We start from the raw sequence: 26484 nt of genomic DNA on the forward strand, positions 1-26484 counted from the left end.
CCAGCCTGGTCTACAGAGTGAGCTCCAGGACAGCCAGGGCTACACAGAGAAACCCTGTCTCGAAAAGCCAAAAAAAAAAAAAAAAAAAAAAAAAGGAAGCTGGAGATGTCTAGTATCCCATGGCTTAGTGTTGATGACTGGATTTTAAGGTTCACGGAAATTGCAATGCTAGAGTAGCTAAGCTATATTGTATAATACTTAATCTCCCCACCTGGAAGGCACAGAAGACGTGCCTATCAGTAATACTATGAGATACAAAATGGTAAAAGGGATACCAGCACATCTGAAGAGCTTTGTATTCACTCTTCTTGTTGTTCTAGGTTTTAGGTTTGGAGATGCTGCTGCTCAGTTGTATGAATTAAATGTGATGGGTTTAGTTGGGATATACAGTGTTAGGGGCCAGGGCCAACACTGACTAGTCAAAGATGAGTGTAGTTATATTAATAGGCAGCACAGACAAAGCCATGTCTATAATGGTCTGTGTAACTTTAATTTTTTCAAAACCTTTTTAATGATGGTTCTTAAATGCTTTAACCTCCTGTGTAGCCCATCATCCATCAGAGGTAGTGGAAAATAAAGGATACAGGGGAATTGGACCTGTTTAGAAAGGGTCTTTGGAGCAACTCCGGTCTGTGTTGTCTGGAAATCAGTAGTTCAGTTTATAGGTTAGCAGCGGCAGCTCAAAAAACTAGAAAACACTTCACGGATGTACCAGCAGTCTGGTTTGGTAGAGTTAGGATAGCAAACATGATTCGGGAACAGTGGTACTACCTAGCAGAGACAGCCAGGCCTCAGCCTTGGCATGAGTCAGCAGGAGGGACCAGGAAGGAATGCCAGGAAGAGTTCTTGTCTGTGCTTTTCAGTGAAGCTCAGATCAGTGAAGATTTGAGACCAACAAGCTTTGCACAGCCAGCTCTAGAAGCAAGCCTTGCTCAGCCTCCATCACTGTGTGTTGAGTCCTTTGATACTCTCTCTAAACATCATGTGTCCTCCATGGGCCTTGCCTCAGCACAGTGTGTCTATCTCATCTGACATCACTTTGCCAATCAGCCTGTGTCTGCAGAAGCAAAAAGAAACTGCAAAAACCAGAAGTTTTTTGGTGAGTTTCTCTATATGGAGTCCGAACAAACGCAGCTCAATTATGCAGTGTAAGGTGAGCCAATACATGCATGTCCTTAGCAAAGAATCCTTCCTCACCTGTCCTTTCAGGTGTTTGCTTTAGCAGAACATGCTTTCACTTTATGTCTGCTTCAGGAAATGTTCCTTCACATGTTTGCCTTAGCAAAACACCATTGAACACAACTGACTCTCCAAAGAACCCTTAAGTTCCCATGTCAGGTCTGACTTGTAATGGGCAGTTCAGGCAAAGTGATGTTTGGGTGGCATGCTTTGAATGAATCTTTGATACTGGCTAGACAGTCATGGTGTTTCTAGGAATGAGATAGATAAGAAACCTATGTTTTGTTTGAATTGTATGGGAAGAAAATTTCTGGTACACATGAAAGGTTACATTGGATTGTGGTGATTGAAAACTTTGGTTTGTGAACCATTTTCCAGACTTTAGCCAGCAGATCCAGCACCCCTTGAATGAAGTAAGGCAAGATCACCCTAAGAATGTACCTTGCTAAAAGAGTTTTATTAGCACTTCTATCTTGACCTAAGGGGTACCTACAGCTTTTTACAAGGGCATCTGTACACTGGGAAAGAGGAAATACTGAGACTTTCTGCAGTCTCTTGTACTGGTTCTGAATTGATATGGGTTCCTGGAGACTCCAAAAAGCCTTTGTAGTCCTCCAGTTAAAGTAGGGGTTTTGGGATGTCAGGGGAATTAGTGGTTTGTTTGTAGTTGGACTTAGAGAAGATCCAGTGTGTCCCCAAATCATCCTATGTTTATTTCCCCAGTTCCAGAATGTATAATTGGAGTAGATATACTTAGAAATTGGCAGAATTCACATATTGGTTCCCTGACCCATGGAATGAGGGTTTTTATGGTTGGAAAGGCCCAATGGAAGTCATTGGAATTGCCTCTACCATGCTACAAAGGAACCCAAGTCACACTGTTGCAGCCCTGGAGAGATTACAGAATTTAGTGCTACCATCAAGGACTTGACAGTTACAGGAGTGGTGGTTAATACAATATCTATCTATAGCTCTCATATTTGGTCTGTGCAGAATATGGATCATGGAGAATGACAGTTGACTATTTCAAAGTTAATCAAGTAATGACTCACTGAAGCTGCTGTAACAGATATCTTTATTTTATATTTAACACATTTTTTTTTTTGGTACATGGTATGCAGTTATTGATCTAGAAAATAAAAAAATCTAGAAAAATCTATCCATAAGAATCTCAGAAATCATTTGCTTTCAGCTAGCAGGGCATAATACCTTTACAGTTTTACCTCAAGGACATATTGACTCTCCAGCCCTATATCATAACTTAGTCCAAAATGATCTTGACTATCTCTTGTAGAGAATGTCTCACTGGCTCACTATATTGATGGCATTATGCTGATTAGACAAAGTGAGCAGGAGGTAGCAACTGCTTTGAATTTGTTGGTAACATATATTTGCATCAAGAATGAGAAATTAATCCAACCAAAATTTAAGGGCATGCTTCACAGGTACCACTAGGTACAGCATTAAAACTGCTTGCTTGGACAGCCCCTGAAAGACATCGGTGAAGGTGAAGTTCCCTTTGGCCAGAACTTTAGGCAGTATACATGGTTGTACATTCAGCTTGGAAGGAGAGATGACCAAATGCATGATTGTTTACTGGTTGGTGGATTAATGGTTTAGCTAATGGTTTGGAAAGGACAGGATTAGAAAATTGGTGAGAGAGACTTTAGGGAAAATGTGGATAGATTTGTTTGACTAGACAATGGGTGTGGAGATACTTGTGTCCCATGTAAATGCTCATCAAAAGGTCACCACAGCAGGAGTGGAATTCAATAATTAAGGACATGAGATGACTGATTTTGTGCGTAGTCAGCCTCTTTTCCCCGGCTGTTCCTGTAATTACCCAATGGGCCATGGACAAATGGGCCTATTCTTAGAATTATTTTCTCATAAAGTTTATCCATAAGACAAGTGAACCCCCTCTAAAGAAAATCATTGTTACTGCTTTTTAATAAAGCCAATACTTTCCTTTGTAGATTTTAGTAGCTTTACAATCAACTATTTGGATGTCGTTCAGGTAGTAATATATGACTGTGCCTCTGTAGGTCAAGTTGTCAGGGGTGTGTGCCGAGAACCAGCCTTGGCCTGGAGAGGGGTTCCTAGGAAGGGGTGTCTGGGAGCAGCGAAATTGGGGGTCCAAGCATGTGGGATATGTTCTACTTGAGACAGCTTTCCAGCCTGGTTTTTCTCTCTTCTGCTTTTTCTGGAGATCTCCAGACAGCTAGCTAGCTCGCTTTCTCTCTCTCTCTCTCTCTCTCTCTCTCTCTCTCTCTCTCTCTCTCTCTCTCTCTCTCTCTCTCTCTCTCTTTTCTCCTCTCCCCCTCTCCTCCTCTTCCTCTCTCCCTCCCTCCCTCCCTCCCTCCCTAGCTTTCTCTTTCTCTTCTAAAAAATTCTCTGGATAGCTCATCTCTTGCCGATCATTATTTTACATACCAATCCAGTCATTTACTCCAGGTTTCCTTTTGATTATCCTGTGAATCAACATCTCACGAACCCAGCCCCCTGATTCTTAGGAGACAGCAAGCATACATTTTCTTTTAACATTGAAAAAGAATTCAGAGATCTGCCTGCCTCTGCTAAGCACAGCCAGTAAGCTAGCTGTGTGGGACCCCTTCCTGAAATTACCATTTCTACCCACCTGGGCCTAACCTTGCGCTGTCCCTGGCTGACCCTGAACTCAGGAATCTGTTTGCCTTTGTAAATGTAAACAACAACAACAAAACTTAGCTGGGTGGGATCTCTTTTGATCACCACTCCCTTAATCTCATCTCCTTCCTTACCATCTTTCTGACAAGTTGGCTCTCAATGCAGCTGCTTTTGTTTCTTTAGATTTGGGAAACCCCTCATATAAATCATATTGTATCCTTATTTTTTGAGAAATTATAAATCTTTGAACTCATTTTTGCAGAGCTTTTTTTCCCCCACACAGCCTTATGGACTGTTCTGAAGGTCCCAGTGTTTACCGTTTTGATGAGATATTAGCCACATCTTCGCCTCCTGGGATTGTGCTGTCTCTGATTATCAAAGAGTCATTAATGTGAATGGGGGGGATCTTTCTAAAAGGAGGGGCATAAAAGATGTACATTATTATACAAACAAGCCTTATGCCCACAGCAGCCATTGACACCTGTGGAGGCCCATGCCTACTGTCCTTGTCTCAGGATCAGGAACCATGTCATTCTGTCCCTACCATGACCATGCTGGATGTGGCAGGTGCACTCAGGTAGACCAGCTAGAGCTGGTATTTTGATTATTCTCTGAGCAGAACAGTTAACCTTTAATGGAGATCTGTTTAGACTCATATCTAGGTTAAAAAATGTAGATGAGATCAACTCCGATATCTGAGTCTGGACAATTACTTGGTATCAGTAGTTGAAGTAGTTGACTCACACACAACACAGGTTACAATTCAGGTAGTCTAGATTAGGAGTCAGCAAACTATAGCCCGAGGACCAAACTACCATTTCCTTCTGAAGATACAGTCCTATTGGTACACACAGTCATTCATTTTTATGTATCCCTGGCCACATTTGTGCTCAATAGAAGAGCAGAGTTGATAATATTGCTTACAGAATCTGCGTATTTTGAAGGTGCTTCATAGGAAAGTTTGCTGATCTAGATTAGTAGTGACTTTTGTCCCCAAGGGGACTGTCTTAGTCAGGGTTTCTACACAAATATCATGACCAATAAGCAAGTTGGGGAGGAAAGGGTTTATTCAGCTTATACTTCCACACTGCTGTTTATCACCAAAGGCGGTCAGAACTGGAACTCAAGCAGGTCAGGAAGCAGGAGCTGATGCAGGGGGCCATGGAGGGATGTTTCTTACTGGCTTGCTTCCCCTGACTTGATCAGCTGGATTTCTTATAGAACCCAAGACTACCAGCCCAGGGATGGTACCACCCACAGGGGCCCTCTCCCCTCTCCCCTTGATCACCAAATGCCCCACAGCTGGATCTCATGGAGGCACTTCCCCACCTGAAGCTCCTTTCTTTGTGATAGGGACATTAATCAGTGTTTGAAGATGTATTACTGGCACTTAGGGTATAGAGGCCAAAGGTACTGATAAATATCTGTAAAGCGTGGGATAGCACCTTACCCCACAATGAATTGTCAGGTCTTAAATGTTGATAGTGCTAAAGCTTGATCAAAATCAATACATCTCAAACTTTAGTGTATACCAGAGTAACTTAGAGGGTTTTCTAAACTGTAGGTTGAGGGTTATTTAGTGAATTGGATTAGATCTACACATTTTCATTTGTATCAGATTCCTAGAACTTGAGACTCACTTGATCAAGGATGACTTTTGAAATTCCATCCATGGTTTTCACTCTTTGTTTTTCTGTCCCATTTCTATGACTTAGAAAAAAGGGTGATTTTTTTTTTTTTTTTTTTTTTTTGAGACTTGGTGTTACTTCATCATGTCTTAGACTCTTATTTCCTTTTGGAACACTTCTATTTATTCTTTAAGAACCCATGCTCTATCTTTTGTATATAACATTCACAACCTATATATCTACTTTGGTTTAGTAATTTATTCTGTATCTTGCCCATGTTTCTGTCTTTTAGTCTTTTTACAGGACTATTGATCAGTTTACATATTCTACTCTGTACTGTCAGTTCTTGGGGGACCCTCTTGCCTAGTTCCTAGCCATCTGTTACTACAGAAACTAGTAAGATATATTTAGCAAATACTTACTAGAACAAGACTTCTGTGAAAAAGACAGGGTAGAACTTAAATTTTGTGGGTTTTGTGTGCATGTGCAAGTGTGTTGTTACACATGTATGTAGAAATGTGGGCATGTGTGTCTGTGGGGAGACCATAGGACAACTTCACATGTTGTCTCCCAGGTACTACCCCACCCTTTTATTTATTTGCTTTTGGGAACAAATTTCTTATTGGCTTGGAATTGGTCAAATAGCTGGGCTGATTGGTCAGTGAGCCCCAAGAAATTCCATGTCTTCTAATGTGTGTGGCACCATGCTTTTTTTTTTTTTTTTTTTAAATGGGACTTAGGGATTTGAACTCAGGTTATTGTCTTATTAAAAAACATTTTTTTTTACTTAATTTTATTTTATATGTGTAATTATTTTGCCTGTATGTATATGTGTAAACCATGGGTAGAGGACAGAAGAAGCAAAGCATCTCCTGTAACTGGAGTCACAGATAGTTATGAGGCACCATATAAGTGGTGGGAATTGAGCTGGGTCCTGTGTATGAGCACCAAGTGCTCTAAACTGCTGAGATGACTCTATAGTCCAAGCTCTATTTTTTGGTTTATTTTTAAAGGATCAACTATTCACTGAAATATTTTAAATAATAGAATTTTAAAGGTAAGAATTGAACATAATTAAATATTAAATTGAAGGTTATAACTTCATAATGGCCCTTATAAAAAAACAAAATAACTCAACTTTGGCTTAGCTTTTATTCATTTTATTCACTCACTCATTTATTTATTATTTATGTGTGAATGTGTATGAGCCTACACACGCAACAACCATGCACATGGAAGTCAGAGGAGAACCCAAGGAGTCTATTCACTTCTACCATGTAGGTCCTGGCGATTGAATTCAGTTGTTAGTGGTATTGGCAGAGCTATTTACTCCTTGAGCCATCTTTTTGTCTCAGGCTTAGCTTAGAGGGACTCAGTGAGACTATGGTAAAATATCAAGGTTTGAGTCTAATAATTTTGTAAAACTTGAACTACTGAGTTGCTATGTCAGTTGCTCTTGATATAGTATTATATAATTTTGTGTGTGTGTGTTGCTGGGCTTTTGAGCCTGTTTCCTTGGGTCTCCCTCTGTGAAGAGGTATGTAAAAAATAGGCATAAGATAGATATTTATTGATCATAAAATGTTAAGAAATTTATCAAAACAATTTTATGTATACATATAATTTCACTATTAAAGAAAAAAGCTAAATGTATACTAGTGAGATAGATGTACCAGTAATAGGCGTGTGTCTGCACTTGAGTGTGGAAGGGAGCAAATTTAAAACTTTTGTGGGAAGAAAACAAATTTGGTAGAACTTTGATTTGCCCAAGAGATAGGGTACAAAATGTTTTATGTTTTAGTCCCTCCTTTGGAGGAAATCTTTGACATATGACATTGTGATCTTCAAATGTGTTGGGCCATATTAATAGCTATTTTGGGACATGTGTCTTGTGGGCTACAGGTTGGACTTGCCTGTTTTAAAGCAAAGCCCATGGTGTAAAATGACTTATTTTTAATATAAATGTAACCAGTGAATTAATTCGGCGGCTGTATTTCATTACCTTTGCTAGTCCCTAGTAACCACATAAAGAAACAAGATCTGTTTCAAGCTATTTCTCAACAGCTGATCTACCTTAATCTCTATCACATGGAGTCTTCTCAGATCCTCTTCTCTGGGCGATCTGAATCTCTCTCCCTATTCCCCCCACCCCACCCCCTCACCCCTTTCCTTTCTCTCTGCTCACCTGGCTGGTGGATATCCCACCCTATTCTCTCTTCTGCCCAGCCATTGGGTGATCAGCATTTATTGACAAGGCAGAGAATAATGGTAAGAATTGTTTATACAAACTTGAGATAGGAGATTTTTGATATAAGCATTAAAATGTCATGTCCAAATTGAGGCAAGCGAGTGCAGAGAAATCAGCATTTGAGTAACAGAAAACATTATTCTGGTTCAGTGGGGTCTTTAATTCACTAAAGTCTTACCTTAAATCTGGGCCTGGTTCAGGAGGGCTGGAAATTGACAGTGCATGCTTAGCGTCTGGATCTGTTGAGCTTTGCATCAGGTATGTAAACTGATAATAGATGTGAGTGCTATTTGATTTGGCAGAATTCAAGGCTGTGTTTATAGCTCTGGCTATATTTTCCTTGATAAAACTTGTTATATTTCTACTGACTCTTAACTATTGCTAATGTTTTAACTACCTGTTGGCTACTTGAAAAGCTATAGATTGTTAAAGATAGTTTTTTTAAAACTTGGGAACAATCGAAACAAATTATAGCTTTTGACTAAGCCATCTTTGTTATTCATTCATATATGTGTGTGTGTGTGTGTGTGTGTGTGTGTGTGTATTCTAGTGAAGCCCACTAGAATCAAGCTTCTGATTGCACCGTAGCCTCCACTGGTTGATTATATTTGTCATTGAAAAAAAAAATAAGAAAACAACCATCATAAATTGGATACAAAGCTTTGATTTTCAGAGCTCTCAGTGACACCTCATTGCTGTTGACACGTTTTCTAGTTGTAATATTCTGCTCTTATGTAATCAACTGCTTTTGGTCTAACCATTGTGGCTCTAGTCTAGACTCTATGTTATACTTTTGATTTTTTGGATCACTTTCAGTTTGGCAATGATTTCTCCTTTATCACAAAAGTTACTGACTAGTGAGCCAGTAGTCAAGATACAGAGGGACAACGGGACCATCCATATTTCCTAATCTCCAGCATCTGCTTTGTGGATGGACACTGAATGTTGGGACAACCTTTTAAAAAACTGACTCAGATCTGAGATTTTACACCTTTCATTGTCTTTTCCTGGTTCATACATCTGATACTGGTTTTGAATGCATCTGTCCCCAGAAAGGGTTCATTTCCTTTCTGTCACTTACTGGGTAATACTCAAGACAGAAAGGTTACTATTATATTTGAAAAATTGGTACATCACTCCATTCACAAATATCATTCATGAATCAGCAATAGCAGTTTGATCCATAAAAATACCATGAGGTTCTGCCAATTGGCCCGAGTCCTTAGAAGCAGCCGGTGGAACACCCCCAGAAGTACTCTGGTGCATTTCTCTCTATGAAATCATAACAAATGATGACCAGCAAAGAGTGGCAAGGTGAACCAATACCATACAGCGTTGTCTACTGTCTGTTGGGTTATATTTATACCCTTCCAAACATTACATGTTCTCTCAAGAATCTGCTCTTGACATCACATGCTCTTTGGGTGCCTTCAGAAAAACACGATCGTCTGTTCTCAGCAAAACACCTTCCCATGTGTCTGTTTCAGCAAAAACATCCTCTCATAAGACAGTTTCCAGAAAAACATCACATGACACAACCAAGTCTCCAAAAAAACCCAGAAATTTCCACTTCATCTTTCTGCTTCTTTTTCCTGAGATATGGAGTCTTACAATTTTGCTCATGCTAGCCTCATATTCAGGGTCCTGCCTCAGCTTACCAACAGTGTATTGGACTTGATGACTTGTAACTACACAGAGTCCTAAGATGATTAAGAGTATCCCCAGACAATACTTGTTTTGCTTTAGGTGTGTTCTTTTTTTTTGTTTTTTTTTGGCTTTTCGAGACAGGGTTTCTCCGTATAGCCCTGGCCGTCCTGGAACTCACTCTGTAGACCAGGCTGTCCTCGAACTCAGAAATCTGCCTGCCTCTGCCTCCCAAGTGCTGGGATTAAAGGCGTGCGCCACCACGGCCGGCTGCTTTAGGTGTGTTCTTATCTTTCTCTTACAAAGCCATTAGTATTTAATCTGAAGGCTTTGTGTCATCTAAACACTGAGGCTTGATTAACTTTCTACCCTCTGTATCCCTCACAGTGGAGATTAAACTCCACTGTGAATTTTGGAGGAAACAAACCATATTCATACAGTTACAGCATACTTTGCTCATCTTAAATGTAATCATCTGAACTGTTCTAATTCAGTGAAGAACTTAAGTTTTGTTAATTTTCATCCTTCTACTTAAGTTATCTCTCTAAAATGTGCTCTTTTTTTCCCTTCATATTTCCTTGGATTTCTGCATGTTTCTTTCCACTTACTCCTTTTTCTGAGCACCTTCCCCACCCTGTTCATCAACTGTCATCTTTTCTAGTTTAAAATAGTTCTACTATGTTCTGTTCTTCATGATTCTACATTTCTTTTTTTTCTCATGAAAGTTCTAATGTACTTTAAGGATCTGTCTTGTCCATTTTCTTTTCACCCTATCCATTTCATATTTCTTTTAGGTAATCCTCTTTGTTTTTATTTATTTAGTTTTTTGAGACAAGGTTTCTTTCTGTAGCCTTGGCTGTCCTGGAACTCACTCTGTAGACCAGGCAGTCTGGCCTCGAATTCAGAAATCTGTCTGCTTCTGCTTCCCAAGTGCTGGGATTAAAGGCATGCACTGTGGCTTTCTTTGGTTTTAATTATCCAGTTTATATAAGTTTCTGGTTTCCAAAGGAGGAGAGCCTAAGTTTTCTTACTCTATTAATTCTTTTTTTTCCGAGACAGAGTTTCTCTGTATAGCCCTGGGTGTCCTCGAACTCAGAAATCCGCCTGCCTCTGCCTCCCAAGTGCTGGGATTAAAGACGTGCGCCACCACAGCTGGCTACTCCCTTAATTTTTGATTTTTTGAGATGGTATTCAAACCTAGGTGAAGACCTAGGTTGGTCTGGAATTCTATATACCTAGCCCATCCTCAAACTCATTCTATTTCTCTAGATGTATACTAGCTCATTCATCTCCTGCCTCATCTTTTAATCTCATATTCAATTACCATATAGAACAAAGGTCATATTTATTGGCACTCATGGAAGCTGCATCCCTGGAGCTCATGAAGGTGGTATCCCTGGAGCTCCTTGCATGACTTACGGGCAGCTTGACCTGAGTCTACACTCTCTTGCAGTTTCTATTGCTTATATAATCTTAAGGAAGAGCCTTGTGAATCTTGTATATTTCAAGACCTTCCTGAAACTTGAGTTATTTTATTTGTGAGCCTCTTAAAATTTCTTTTGCTTTCTAAGTCCTGACAAGCAAACTAGAGGACATTGTTATGCCACAGCTGGCCTCAAAATAGGTACCCTGCCTGTTCATTCGGAGTACTACACAGTTAAAAAAAAAATCATCAACAACAGCAAACTATATCTTAGCCAAGCTATACTGTAGCTGGGTGGTGGTGGTGGTGGTGGTGGTGGTGTACGCTTTTAATCCCAGCACTTGGAAGACAGAATAGGTGGTCCTGAGTTTAAGGCCAGCCTGGTCTACAGTCCAGGACAGCCAGGGCTAGCTAAAGAATCTGTTTGAACAAAACAAAACCCCAACACTATAACTTGTTTTTCTGAGGATATACCTTGAATTCCATGTATTACTTCTATATAAACACACCCAATTTGAGGGTCCCATCTGAAGTCACCTACCTAGTTCCTTATTCCCTTTTGGAGGCCACCCTCCTTTTCTTCTTGTCTTTCTCTCCCTTCCTTCCCTCATTCTGGAAATGTCTTGTTCTGTGACATAGGTTGGTTTTAGATTCTTGGGTCCTCCTGCCTTTGTCTTTTGAGTTCTGGGATTATAGGCATACATCACTCCGGGTGGAATCCACCCTCCCTGAAAAACCAAAGAGCTGTATTTATATATCATTAGTGGACTGAGAATTTTCAGTATTAACATTTATGATTTAACTACTTTCTAGTACATTTTAAAGATGCCTCCTTCCAAAAATGTAGCAAATGCTGTTAATAACTGTAGTTGTAGGTTCCCATAGGTAAATGTTAAGTTATTAACATGTTTAAGCTAAATAACAATAATAAGAGGCAAGTGGCTAAGGTCATTAGAGTTAACTTTGAATTAAAAAGATTCTGGTATCTACATCCTGCTGTGATTCTCTATATGATAGATTGATTAGCACATTAGCACAGTTTTGGGGGCATATTTTTTGATTCAGGGTCTCACTTTGTAGTTTAGGATGACTTTGAACTTGCTATGTTACCACTGCTGGCTTTGAACTCTGGATCCTCTTGCTTCAGCCTCCCAAGTGCTATTATGTATGCCACCACACCCACCCGTAGAGTTTTAGTTTATAAATTAAATTATGATAATTTATTTAGTCTTTACATCATGTTTTTAGTTTCTGTTTAGACTGAATACTTAACAAATTATAGCCTATAGTGCTCTTATGAGAAAGTGTGTTGGCATTCATTTAAGGAATCAGTAATTTAAAAGTACTATGGAACCCGAGGAAAGTAGCTTTTAGTCTACCCACTGTAGTCTTAGACCCTATCAATGTGCCTGGCAATGGTAGACATTTTTACCTTTTGGTAGTTGTTACTAGGTTTTGAAAGTCTTGTGTGAAAGCAGTGTATAATGAAATTTGCAAAATCTGTTAGGTACTTGCTCCCTCTTGTGGCTAGAAATGAGAATGTAACCTCTTACTACAATCCATTCTCCAATTTGCTACTAAAAGATCAGCAGTTTTGTGAAATTTACCAAAACACTACTGTTTTGAAGCTTTTATTTCAATTTTACCAACCTAATTTTTTAGTTCACATAAACTCGTTATTGCTCTAGTGTTTTTTTTCTTTCAAATAAAGGAGAGAATTTATAACTCTCCAGAATAAAATTTGTATAATAGTAGTCATAAACCACATAATGGTGTTTTGGTCAAGAGCTGCATATACAATGATGGTGTCATAAGATTATAATAGAGCTGAAAAAATATGGAGCCAGGTTTGTTCTGTTGGCATAAACCCATTAATCATGATTTGTTATTGTTTTAAATATTGCATAAGTTACTGATATGTTCATGAGAAATTTTACATCTTTGTTGATGAGGATGATTGCTATGAATCTGGAGCAGTTCTAGACTTATCTGGTGCTGCATGCCAATTAGATGAGATTGGGACAGTATGTATGTGAGCTGCAGTAGGACTTGGTGACATACATAGATTTAGTCTTTCTTTTTGGAACATGCTACTGCTAATATAGCTCAGGCTGGTCTTCCACTGTAGTATTGGCTGGCTTCAACCTGGTCACCTTGCTTCTAACTCCTAAGTGCTAGGATTACACATGTGTATATCATGTGTTTATGCTGTGCTAGGGTTGGTCCCAGGGCCTTCCTTACATACACTAATCATGCCCTCTTCCAGTTGAGTTACATCTCAGCCCCTGAGGACACTTTGGAGAGCACTGCCTACAACATTTTCTAGCAGCCTTTCCTAATTTGAAAATGCTCAGTAAAGGAATTTTAAAATATGTCTTCTCAGGGCTGGAAAGATGGCTCAGCTGTTAAGAGCACTTGTTGCTTTACCAGAGGATTAGGTTTTGATTCCTAGCACCCACATGGTGGTTCATACCCTAAATAACTCTAGTTCTAGAGCATTCAATAACTCTTCTGACCACTGTGGTCACCAGACATGCAAATGGTACACATACATATATGTAGGCAAAACACTCAGACATAAAATAATAAATAAGTCTAATAAAAATTATAAAAAAGAAATGTATTCTTAGCTAAGTTGGTACAGTATAAGATCTCATTTTCCTTATATACTCCCATCATTGGCTAAACCATACCTCATTTGCTTATTTTAGAGGCCATGAAACTGCTACTGTAACTTGCTTATAGTCTAATTTCATAAGTGCGACTCTCAGGAACTACAATGTATCTGCTAGTACTTCTGCCACACTGTTGACTCTATTAGACAAGGAAGTGTTGTACTCAATACCACATAGAAGATGACAATACTGAGAGTCACATTTTGCCTCCATATGTCTCAGTCTTATCTGAATGTTTTCTTATCCATCACAAGGCCAGTCCAGCTGCTGCCATAGCAAGATGGCACGCACAAATGTAACATAGGGAAGAATGGCTTTATTTGGGTTGTCCTTACTGCTCCACTCTCAGGTGCCCTATGTCTTAGAACACATAGAAGGTGATATGCTAGATTCATCTTTGGTTCTAATCTTAATCTCTCCTTATTTGGGGACAGTTATGTTTCATGACTTATCTTGAAGAGCTGTGAACGAATTCAGTATAGATAAGGATCTAATAATAGACCAAGGACACAATTCTGTTTAAGTCTAGCTTTGTGGACCAGGGAGTTTATTGGGGTTACTTAAAGAAGCATGAGCCACTCTTTAGTAGAGCTGCCTACAAGTTACACAGATGTTGTAACTTTCCACTGTAGTCATCCAGTGATGTAGCTTTTGTGAGTCATTAGAGATGTTGCTGTAAGTAGCTCCAGTAAATCCATTGGTTCATCAACTGAGACTTGGGTGGATATTGTTGGTGCCCATTGGCATGAATATGTTTGCTCATGAGCAACTAGAAGAAAGATTGTGCATCAGGAGAAATATACTAAGTATAATATCCATCTCTCTCTTTTAACTCATTTAGGAGGGAACAGGAATGGACAGAGAGAAAGCTAGGTAACTTTATGAAGCAATTAATAAGGTAAGATATAGTTAAGTGGAAAGAAGTCACTACAGACAACCACTTGGGAGAAAAAGAGAAGGAACTGTTGTCATGCTCCTCATGCATGTGTTTTGTGCCATTCACCTGAAATACCTCAAATAACTAGTTAATGTGTTAATAGTTCTACAGATTTTGAATAGATTTTCCTCATTGACTGTCTCCAATCCAAAAGTCTACAGTCTCATGTTCCAAAATGTAAAACATTTTGAGTATCTGATGCTGAACAGATTTTAGCATTGGAACTTACTGGATTCTCAGAATAGGGGTATTCAATGGATGAAGGACTTTCAGTCTTAAAATCTGAGTCCTTTTTCTTTTCCTTTTCTTCTTCCTCCTCCTCCTCTCCCTTCTCTTTCTCTTCTTTTTATTGGCATTTGTCAAATGAAATGTTAAATGTAAAGTAAACCTTTCAGATTATTTTGTTTTGATGCAAAAAGTCCAGTAGTTTTGGAGAAAAGTTTAATAGTAGGTGGGCATTTGGAGGGAAACATTGATTTCCGTCAAATAGTTTTGTTTAGAGGAGAAGGTTGCTTACTTGAAAAAAAAAATGCACTTGACTGGTCTGTATAATTTGGTGTACTTATATGCCTATGGTATCATGATCAAAATTCCCTCTTTGATGTATTTGAAAATGAATAGAAAGTTCTAATTTTAAGATACTTCTAGGATTTAATCATAGTTGTTAAAATAGTTGTTTTTGATATTTCTATGAAACATCTTCAAGTAATGAGAAAGGTTGGTTTTCTTATCAGAAATTCATGGTCTGATCCTTTGCTCTGCAGACTTAAGTATTATATTTTATATTTGTTATTGTTCAGTGGTAATGTTCTGGGGAAGTGGCTCAGAATAGCAGCTTGATTGGAGACTGATGTTTTCAAAAATGATTCCCCCCCCCCCCCACGGGGTTTCTCTGTGTAGCCCTGGCTGTCCTGGAACTCACTTTGTAGACCAGGCTGGCCTCGAACTCAGAAATCCGCCTGCTTCTGCCTCCCGATTTCTGATTTCTGGGATTAAAGGCGTGGGCCACCACCGCCTGGCCAAATGATTTATTTTTATTTTATGTCTATGTCTGCATGCATTGTCTGTAGCGTACGTGTACCTGGTATCCATGGTGGTCAGAGTAACATCATCAGATCTTTTCTTTTGGAACTGGAATTGCAGATGATTATCAGCCACCATGTGGGTCCTTAGAAGCCAGCTACTCTTAATTACTCCGTCATCTCTCCAGCCCTGAGATGAATCTTTTAAACGAGAATTGTGTGTGTGAACATGCACACTCGAACGCAGGGTCTTGTTTTGCCCAGGCTGGTCTTGAACTGCCCATGTACTGACCTTGAATTCTTGATCCTCTGATCTTGAATTACTGGTTTTGAACTCCTGACTCCCTAGTGTTGGGATTACTTATTAAACAGAATATTAATTTAAAAAGGAGTGAATACTTTAATGTTGAGCATAGTATTTGTAATCATTATTTATGATACCTTTTTCTGGCATTAGCATACCAGAAAAACCAGTTTGGCCATCAGTAGGTGAATTTGTTAAGCACTGAAGCAGAATAAACTATGAATTGTTTTGTCAGATGGTAAGTCTAGAGAAATTCCTGCTCCATTTCTAGTGTTTGAATATTCACACCATTGTTTAGTACTCTTTTAGGTGGTGTGTGTAAGAGAGACACACCGAGAGAAATATAGAGACAGTCTCACTATATCCAGCCTCTGGCTTGGAACATTATCTGTAGACTAGGTTCACCTTGAACTTCTAAGAGATCCATATGCCTCTGTCTCCAAGGTGCTGGGACTAAAGGTGTGCATTGCTACACCTGGCTCTATTAGTATCTTTAAAATACTGTAGCTTTTAATTTTTCAAAATCTACTTTTAATAACGGTTCTTAAATGCTTTAACCTCTCTTCTATCTTACCACCCGTCAGAGGTAGGGAAAAGAAAGGTTATTATGATACGTAGGAGAGTGGACCTGTTTAGAAATGGTTCTTTGGGGCTGGCAAGATGGTTCAGTGGGTAAGAGCACTGACTGCTCTTCCAAAGGTCCTGAGTTCAAATCCCAGCAACCACATGGTGGTCCACAACCACCCTTAATGAGATCTGATGCCCTCTTCTGGTGTCTGAAGACAGCTACAGTATACTTATGTATAATAATAAATAAATCTTTTTTAAAAAAAGGTTCTTTGGAGCAAATCCCATCTCTTTTTCAGGAAATCAGCAGTTCATTTGATCCACTCACAAACACTTCACATATATACCAGAAGTTCAGTTCAGTAGTCAGGATAGCAGTAGTGGTGGCAGGACCTAGCAGGGGCATGAGTCAGCAGGAGGGATTTAGACTAGGAGACACCAGAAGTTCTCTGCTGTGCCTCTCTCAACAAAGTGGTGAAGATCAGTGAAGACTTCAGACCAAGAAGCATTGCAGAGCTGGCTGTAACAGCAGACCAAACCCCTGTCACTGTCCGTTGGGTCCTATTTATACTCTCTCCAAACATCACATGTCCTTTACCAGTCTTACCTCACCATAGTGTCTTACCTCAGCACGTGAGTCTGTTTCAGCAAAACTCCATGTGAGTCTGTATCATCAGACATCACTTGGCTAATTAGAGTCTTCGGAAGTGGCAAGTAGCAGTGGAACCTCTTGGAGATTTTTGGTATGTTTCTCTCTATGAAGTCAGGACAAATGGAGCTTAACAACACATGTAAGGTGAATCAATACATTCGTGCTGTTATTGAAGAACCCTTCATCATTTGTCCTTTCACATGCTTGCTTTAGCAAAATATCCTTTCACCTGTGTCTGCTTCACAAGTCTGCTTTAGCAAAACACCATTCAACACAACTGACTTTCCAAAGAACCCTTAAGTTTCCACTTCAAGATACCTTTGTAGCGATTATTTTGGAAAGTAATAAACAAATGCTAATTTTAAGATTCCCTTCTTCCAGCTGGGCGTGGTGGCCCACGCCTTTAATCCCAGCACTCAGGAGGCAGAGGCAGGTGAATTTCTGAGTTCGAGGCCAGCCTTGTCTATAGAGTTCCAGGACATCCAGGGCTACACAGAGAAACCCTGTCTCGAAAAACCAAAAAGAAAAAAAAAAAAAAAAAAAAAAAGATTCCCTTCTTCCCTCTCCCTCACTCCCTTCTTTTCCCCCTCTCCCTGCTTTCTTCCCTGGGTTCTGCTATAGCCCAAGCTTGAGGCAAGCTTGTTATAAAGCAAAGGATTACTGATCGTCATGATGATGATAATCACCATCATTAATTTACGTATATGAGTGTCACCTGTATGCATGTCTGTGCACCAGTTTTTTTGGAGGCCATAAAGGGCGCTGGTCTTGCTGGTTTTGGAGTTACAAGCCACTATGTAGGTGGTGGGAATTGAATCTTAGTCCTGTGGAAGATCAGCAAGTGCTTGTAACCAATGAGCAATTTTTCCAGTCCCAATTTTATTATTTTCTAATTATGAGCATATGTGTGTTTCTGTGTGTGGGTATGCAAGTGAGTGCAGGTGCCTTCAGAGGCAAGAGGCATTGATTTCCTGGAGTAGGAGTTAGAAGTGGTTTGTGAACTACCTGATGTGAGTATTGGAATTGAAGTTGGGTCCTCTGGAAGGCCAGTAAGTGTTTTTTAGCCATTGAGACATCTCTCCAGAACTCTTTCTATTGTTGTTGTTGTTATAAAGTTATATAATATGTAATTAGTGAAGTCCTGTATTTTTTTTATCTATTATTAGTCAAATGTAATTACTGTTGTTGTTAACCCTGTTCATGAAAACAATGAAAATTAAGTACTTTGGCATTTCATTAATAAAAACTATCTAGAAATGTTATGGTTTGCAATTTGTAAGGATACTTGGAGACATGTTTTAAAAGATCTTAAAACTGTGTAGCTGTTAACTGACAACTTTTCCCAAGAACACTAAATTTCATTGGATTTTTTTAATTTAAAAATTTATTTATTCTCCCTCTTCCTCCCTTTTCCTTCTCCCCTGCCCCCACTTCATGTGGTGTGTGTGTGTGTGTGTGTGTGTGTGTGTGTGTGAATGCATGCCACATTGCATGCGTGAAGGTCAGACAATCTTACAGGAATGGGTTCTTTTTTCTTCATGTGGGTCCAGGGATCAGGCTATCCAGCTTGGTGCCAAGCTGCAACGTTTTAGCACCTTGAGAACAATACATTAGAGGTTACTATAGGGATAATTTCTTGTGTACTATGTGGAAACACTACCTGTCAATAAATGAAAAAGAAACTGGTATGTATCAAGATTGTGAGATGCAATTTCTTTTTACATGCAAAACAACCTTTAGTTTTCATTCATTAGTTACTTAGAGCCTTTTGGATTGGAAAAGTTGGAAGACTTTCTTTCTATAGTATTCCTTTAGAGGCTTTAGTGTGATGAAATGCATTATGATTTTCCCAGAAATGGGATTGTTTGACAGGAAAGTTGTTTTTCCATACATTTCTCAGATAGTTAAAATTCTTTGACAAGTGCTGGAACTATTTCATAAGAAAGAATAAAATTTGGAAAGACAAATAAATGGAAAGTGTTAATGAAGTAAAACATCTCTGTGAAACATACAAAGTATGGGGTACTACTTGTTCCTATCAGCTGCACAGGTCTTTTAAAATAAGTGGAACATCTTAAATATATAAGGCGAGGCATCCTAGAGTACTCAGAAGGAGACTGAAGGATATTGCTGAACACAACTTTAAAGGAAGCTCCAGTAGTAATCAGTTATTTCCAGGTACATCAGAGAACAAGGCTCAAGAATATTTACAGAGATATCTAGCACCCAAATATGAAAAAGTCATAATATTTGGACAGAATTGTAGGTTATCAAGCATAAAGAATCAGGTATTGACACATAATCACAAGAAAATTCAATCACTATTCAATGTATATATAACTATAAATAGATTTATAAATGATAGACTTAGTAGAAATGGTCATTGAATGATACTTCTCTGTTGGACAGTCCTGGTGTTTATAAGAAAAGCTCAGCAAACCTCAGGGAGTAAACTAGTGAGCAGCATTCCTAAATGGCCCTGCTTTAGTTCCTGCCTCAGGTTCCTTCCCTGAGTTTCTCACCTCTTGATGGTGGACTGTAAGCTATAACAGAAGACAATCTATCTCCTCCTCTAAGCTGCTTTTGGCTATGGTGTCTTTATCTCAGCAATAGAAAGCACACTGTGACATGCCTTAAGCATCTTCTGTGACTTTCCTGAAGTGATGGACTGTGACTTAGAGTTGTGTTTTAAAGTAAACTCTTTCCCACTAAATTGCTTCTGTCAGAGTACTTTATCACACCAACAGAAGTGACACCAGGACAGTATCTTTGAAACATTGATTTCTCTTTATTAAAATGGGCATGGTAGCCGGGCAGTGGTGGCGCACGCCTTTAATCCCAGCACTTGGGAGGCAAGAGGCAGGAAGATTTCTGAGTTCAAGGCCAGCCTGATCTACAGAGTGAGTTCTAGGACAGCTAGGGCTAAATGGGCATAGTAGCTACTTCAAAAGATTCTTAAGAGGACTGAATGAAATGTGAGTTACTTGGTTCATATTAACTTGTTAACTTTTTAATGCGTAAGATTTTTTTAAACATTTATTTATTTTATGCATATGAGTATACCACCATTGCTCTCTTTTGACACACCAGAAGAGGGTACCAGACCCCATTACAGATCCACCATGTGGTTGCTGGGAATTGAACTCGGGACCTCTGGAAGAGCAGTTGGTGCTCTTAACCGCTGAGCCATCTCTCCAGCCCAATGTTTAAGAATTTTAAGAGGCGGGCTGGTGAGATGGCTCAGTGGGTAAGAGCACCCGACTGCTCTTCCGAAGGTCCGGAGTTCAAATCCCAGCAACCACATGGTGGCTCATAACCATCCGTAACAAGGTCTGACTCCCTCTTCTGGAGTGTCTGAAGACAGCTACAGTGTACTTACATATAATAAATAAATAAACCTTAAAAAAAAAGAATTTTAAGAGGCATATATTTAACACTTGTGATTATTGAGAGGATCAAAGACTTGATCATAATAAAGGCTTGGCTCATAATAAATAATGTGCTAGTTAGTTCTGAATGTTTAAGAGTTTTATGCTTATGGTAACAGATTGGTTTGAATGTTCTTTATGGCTTCATATTCATAATTTGAGAATTGTGCTACTTGAATGTTCTAAATTGTGTTTGGATAGTTGAATTTTGTTTTCTTGTTTCCTAGTATTAGGGAAAAATGCAAAGGCACTGCCTCCAGCAGGTGTTTCTGTGTCTGTCTCAGAGTTCTATTTCTTGACTTTCTGCTAATTTGTTTGTTTGTTTGTTTTGGCTTGGAACTCACTATTCAGTCCACGATGGCCTGGAACTCAACAAAGATATGCCTGCCTCTGCCTCCCAAATGCTCGGATTAAAGACATACACCACCATTCCTGGTCAGAAACTGTATTCATTCATTCATTCATTCATTCATTCATTCATTCATTCATTCAATTTTGATTGTGTATGTGTGCTTTGGCACACATGTAAAGTCAGGACAACTTACAAGACTTGTTTCTCCAAGATCAGCAAGATGGACTACATCGATTTTATCTTACAGAGTGGGAAGGGTATAGTGGTGGTGGGGACTGTCTTGATGTCTGGAATGGGGAAAGCAGACTGAATCTTTGATGAGTCATCCAGCCTTTAGGGGATAGATAGTGTCTGTGACACTCCCTCCCCTTACGTTCCTTAGACTTGCGGTACTGTGTGATGTGCAATAGCTTCCTTTAGGCCTCTCCTTTATAGTATTAAATGTTCTGCTGTCTGAGGTTGGATCTGAGGTTGGATATGTAGTTTGTGGTGGCTTAGAAAAACATTCTAAGCACAAAATAAATGTTTCTAAGTAAACAAACAACCATAAAAAACAAAAAACCACCACCACCACCACCAACAAAAAACAACCCGTGCTGGGCGTGGTGGTGCACGCCTTTAATCCCAGCACTGAGGAGGCAGAGGCAGGCGGATTTCTGAGTTTGAGGCCAGTCTGGTCGACAGAGTGAGTTCCAGGACAGCCAGGGCTACACAGAGAAACCCTGTCTCGAAAAACAAAAAACAAACAAACGAAAACAACCCAAGACTTGTTTCTCTTCTTTCATAATGTAGATCCCAGGAATTGAGCTGAGGTCACTAGGGTTGGTGCCTTTACTCACTGGGTCATCTCTCTGTCCCTGCCTGGCTTACTAAGACTCATGTATAAACTACTCAGAAGTATGAACCACTGAATAGCTTGACTTCATTTATATATGTTACAACTTAAATTATGTCTTATATACCCTTATGTTTTAAGTTTGATCCTATTTCTAAAATATTAACATACATATTTGCTTGGTTTTTAGGCATGTACTGGTATTGAAAACATCGATGAAGCTATTACACTGCTTGAGCAAAATAACTGGGACTTGGTGGTAAGTATTCTTTGATCTATGTTCTAACTATATGAATTCTTGAATGGCCTTAACATGAATGTCTCAGCATACCATAACCAATGTAAAACTTAGGTGAATAGATATATCCCATTTTCATTTTTAATATGAAATTGTAATTTAGCTCAATATTAAATTACTGGATAATTTTGAATATTTAGATAATTGAAATGATTTAAAGAGTTTTCCTTTTCTTCTCTATGTCTCATGGTCATCCCTTTGGATGAGGACTCAGTGTCCTTGACTGATGAGCACTAACTAGTCTGTTCTTGCTTCCTGAGGTATTACTGATGATCACTGCATTTTAAAAAGTTAGTTAAGAATTAGTAATCTACTGTGTTTTCTTTTTGAATTGTGGTTATTTTATCATAAAGATGGTTTAGTTTTTAAAAACTTTTTGGTGGTAACAAAAGGGAAAGGCTAGCATAACACTACATTTTCATACCTTGCAAGACAAATCCGAAATTTGTATTAGAATAGATTTGTATTGGAACAGATTGTATTGGAATGACATTTCCATTAAGATGTATGTATACATATCCCTCAGTATCTTGGAAATATTAAAGTAATTGAAATCACAATTTTGAAATGGTGATTTTTTTTTCTTTATTTAGTTTGCTCTTTTTTAGAAACAGAGTGTCCTTATGTAGTTTAGCCTGTCCTGGAACTTATCAGTTTATATTGGCCTCAAACATACAGTTCTCTTTACTCAGATTCCTGAGTGCTGCTAGATTCTGGCTGTGTTCCATTGTACCTGCCTAGAATTGATATTTAAAAGTCAGAATTTAAGATGTATGCTTAAAGTGAGATTATATGCTCGCTTTATATGTTACATGGACTTATATAGTTCTGTCAGTGCATTATATAGGTTATATAAAATATATATTATATTTTTATATTTTATTCTTTTGTATTAATAGTGTCTTCACGCAATGTAAAATCAGACTGTAAAAGTGAGATAAAAAATTTGCAACCTGATATTTATTGGTTGAACATTCCTAGTCCATAAATCCCAAATCCAAATGTTAAAAAGTTGAAACATTTTATTGATCACATGCCACATTGAAAGTTAAAGATGTTGGATCAGGTTGAAGTTCATATTTTTTTGATTAGGAATGTTCAAACAATAAATACTTGTAAAAACTGAAAAAAGTTATCTGAAAAAATTTGGTTCTAAATATTTCAATAAAATATTCTACCTCAAATCTCTTTTAATATCGTAACTCACAGTTCAAAATATTCATTTCAGAGTTGTATGTCTATTACAGTTGTTTTTAAAATTACGTCAGTAAACTTTATTATATATTAATATTTTTATAACCCATATTTACTTACTATTACATTAACATTTTTCTATCTATCTAAGTATGGCTGCTCATTTTGTAAAGGTTTGCATAGTGTTTCATGTTGTTGTAGTACAACAGTTTTACCATTCTTGTTCTGGTGGGCATTTAAGGTTGTTGCAGTACTTTGCAATATTGTAACCATTGCTGTATAAAAACATTCTTACATATGTGTATTGTATATTCAACCTATTTTTTTCTAGAAGAAATCAAACATACTCAATTTATAACTGAATTTCTGTTTCAGACTATATGACTATTTTAGGCGTATGGATACTTACAGCCTAATGAACTTACAGATTTAATTATTTACATTCTGCTAATTATGTGGAGATGGCTCTTTTTACTTAAATCAGTGTAGCTGCTGTCCTCTCCCTTCAGATTCTGTTTCTCTGTCTTTATTTCTTGGTCTTCTTGTCTGTTTGTCTGTCTGTTGTGTATTTTGGTACAGGAAAATTGAAAAATATTTTTGCTGTCTGACATGCATTTATGCTTCACACTGACCATTTTATATCCTAAGAAGTCATTGTTGTAGATGACAGTTTAGTGTATAGTGGGGAGAGGGAGCAAAATATTTGTGGTGATGCTTCTGGGCTACTTGTCCTGAAACCTCTTTGCAATAGTAAATATATTGTTTTATTTAGCCTGTGAATATTTGGTGTATTCTTCTGGTCAAGCTGGTAAAAATCATTGGGGAGGTTTAAAGCCCATCAAGCCACTCTTGACTGGCAAAACCAGAAAGAATAAAGGAAAAAGAAAAGGAAGAGCGAGAATAATGGGCTGTTGTGCGTTGATGTGGGGATTTACAGTTTAGGAGTGGGTGGGGTAGGGATCTATGTTGTACACCTTAATCTCCTTTTCTACTGGCTTGAATTCATTAATTTTAAAGTTTAAGATGAATATTGTCTTAACCCAGCCTTTTAAGAGCATAGCACAAGAATTTTTCCAGATGGTGTTGGTACATGAGTGATAATGTGCTTTTCATGTATTTTTGACTCACTTGATTTTGAAAATATTGTCAAATACCCTCGTTTCCTCCTCCTGCCTCCCTCCCTCCATCCCCCTCTCCCTTTCCCCTTCCCTCCCTCCCTCCCTCCTTCCCTTCTTTGTTCTTTCCTTCTCCCTCCTTTACCTTTGTCCTACCTTTTCTGGTCTGTGTTCTTTATTCTCTCTCTCTCTCAGGTTTCTGGGGTATTGAAGCTGGGTCTTACGCATAGGAGGAAAGTTTTCTATCACCAAGTTACGCCTCTTTATAGTGTTTTACAACTATAACTTTTTCATTTGAAATCATCTTTTAGCTGGCAATATATCTTCCACTTTTATTTACATTGCAAGTTGCTGTACTTTTTTGTCCCTACTTGGTGCATTTTACCATTTCTCCTCTTTTTATACATTATTCACTTAGTGTGTGTGAAATGAAACTTAAGTAAGTGACATAGCACATTACTAGTTCAAACTGTCATGGAACTTTTAATATGCTGTACTCCATTTTCTGTGTTTATTTTGTGTCTGAATTAGACCTTTCATTGGTCTATATTTCATAAATTTTATAGAATACTTTGTGTAATTTAAAATTTTAACTTAGGGTATCTTTAATTTTTCACATTTTTATCACTTATACCTTTATGCATAATTATTAGAAAACTATAAAGAAATATGTGTTTGGCACTGTAATCAGGAATGTGATGAACTATTATATGAAAAACTATTATAATGAAAAACTTACTCATTGAGTGTTCGTGAATGTCATAAATCTAGGTTTTTACTAGATAGGTATGATGAATAAAAAAACATGTCACAAGATGGATGCAGTGGCATATACCCCTAATCACATCCTTCAGGAGACAGAGGCAGGTTGATTTTTTTTGAGTTTCAGGGCAACCTGCTCCATGTAGTGAGTTCAGGGCCAGCCAGGACAACACAGTGAGGCCCCGTCTCCAGCAAACAAAGAAAAGGAAAAGGAAAAGGAAAAGGAAAAAGGAAAAGAAAATGTAACACAGTGATCTCTATTAGACAGTTTGCTTTCTGTTGCTGTACCAAAATATCTAAGACTGGTTACTTTATGAAGAATAGAAGTCATGTTAGCTTTGCAGTACTATATCAAACCTGAGGTAATCAACTTCAAAAGAGAAAAGGCTTATTTGACTTATAATTTTGAAGGTTTTCACTCATTATTGCTTCACACTGTTAATTTTAGGCATATGCTAAGCATATATGTTAAGCATGGCAGGAGCACATTGCAAAAGAAGTAGTAACATCCAAGGAACAAAGTGGGGTTGGTTCCCAGTCTCTCCTTCAAAGGTGCATTTTCAACCATGTAACTTCCTTCTGTTATGCTCCATTTTGTATAGGTTTCATGATATGCATCCCCCTAAGATCTTGGATGAGGGGGACAAACTTCCAAATCCTGTTCCATGTCTGGTTCCAAAAGGTATAGGTAGCTCTGCCTTTCTTGACTACCTGTAACATGTTTCTCTCTTCTGGCTTGGATCCACTCCCTGTGTGCAGTTCTCCTTATTAGATGTCTCATGTCTCTGGCTATGTAACATCTTGGGAGTCTCCATTGCAACGCAGGCTTCACTTCTACAGCTTCATGCCGTGGCATCTCATGGCTTCTAGGCAGGGACTTCCCTGTCAGATATTGCTTATTAGCCTCAGTGGCTCTTTGAAACTGGTGGAAGATTTCACTACTCATTTTCTTGTGTATCTTTGCCATGTGGATGACACTGCCAGTTCATCTGCCAGCTTGGGGTGGACCCTCACTCCCTTGAATCACCTCAGCAGCAGCTTTGATTTCAGTGCTTTCCTGAAACCTTATGATCTCTTCTACTGATTGGAAATTTAGCTAGGTGGGGTCTTGCCCTGAGGGCACTTTTTTTCTTTATTCCAATGCAGATTTTGCCTGAGAGCTTTTTATAACAAATCCCTCTGCCATTATCCTATTAATCGTTAATCTAGTAATGAATGAAACCCTTAACAAGGACAGAGCCTTTATGTCCCAGTCACCTCTCAAATGTCCCACTTTGCATATAATTAATGTATGATTTTGGTGTTTAATCACCCCACCCCATCCCCCTACAGATTCTTACTTTGTAGCTCTGGCTGATCTGAAACTTAATATATAGACCAGCCTGGCCTGAAACTCACAGAGATTCAGCCACTGCATCCAGCCTGCTTAATTTTTATCACAGGAAATTTTGGGCGATACATTCATGTTATAGTCCTTAACTTGAAAAATGTGCTGAAAAATTGGTGAGTGTAAGCTTAGCTTTTTTCAAACCCTATTTTCTCCCTCCCTCCCTCCCTCCCTCCCTCCCTCCCTCC

General features: G+C 38.5%; 1 protein-coding gene across 1 annotated transcript in view; it reads left to right on the forward strand.

The window, feature by feature from the left end:
- Positions 1 to 26484, forward strand: part of Faf1 (Fas associated factor 1) — a 307082-nt gene that overhangs the window by 12186 nt on the left and 268412 nt on the right. Inside the window, exon 2 of the mRNA XM_021200199.1 lies at positions 21731 to 21799. Coding sequence (XP_021055858.1) covers positions 21731 to 21799 — 69 coding nt within the window. The remainder of the gene's footprint in view (positions 1 to 21730; positions 21800 to 26484) is intronic.

The sequence above is a fragment of the Mus pahari genome, chromosome 6, assembly GCF_900095145.1.
Source record: "Mus pahari chromosome 6, PAHARI_EIJ_v1.1, whole genome shotgun sequence".
NCBI lineage: Eukaryota > Metazoa > Chordata > Mammalia > Rodentia > Muridae > Mus > Mus pahari.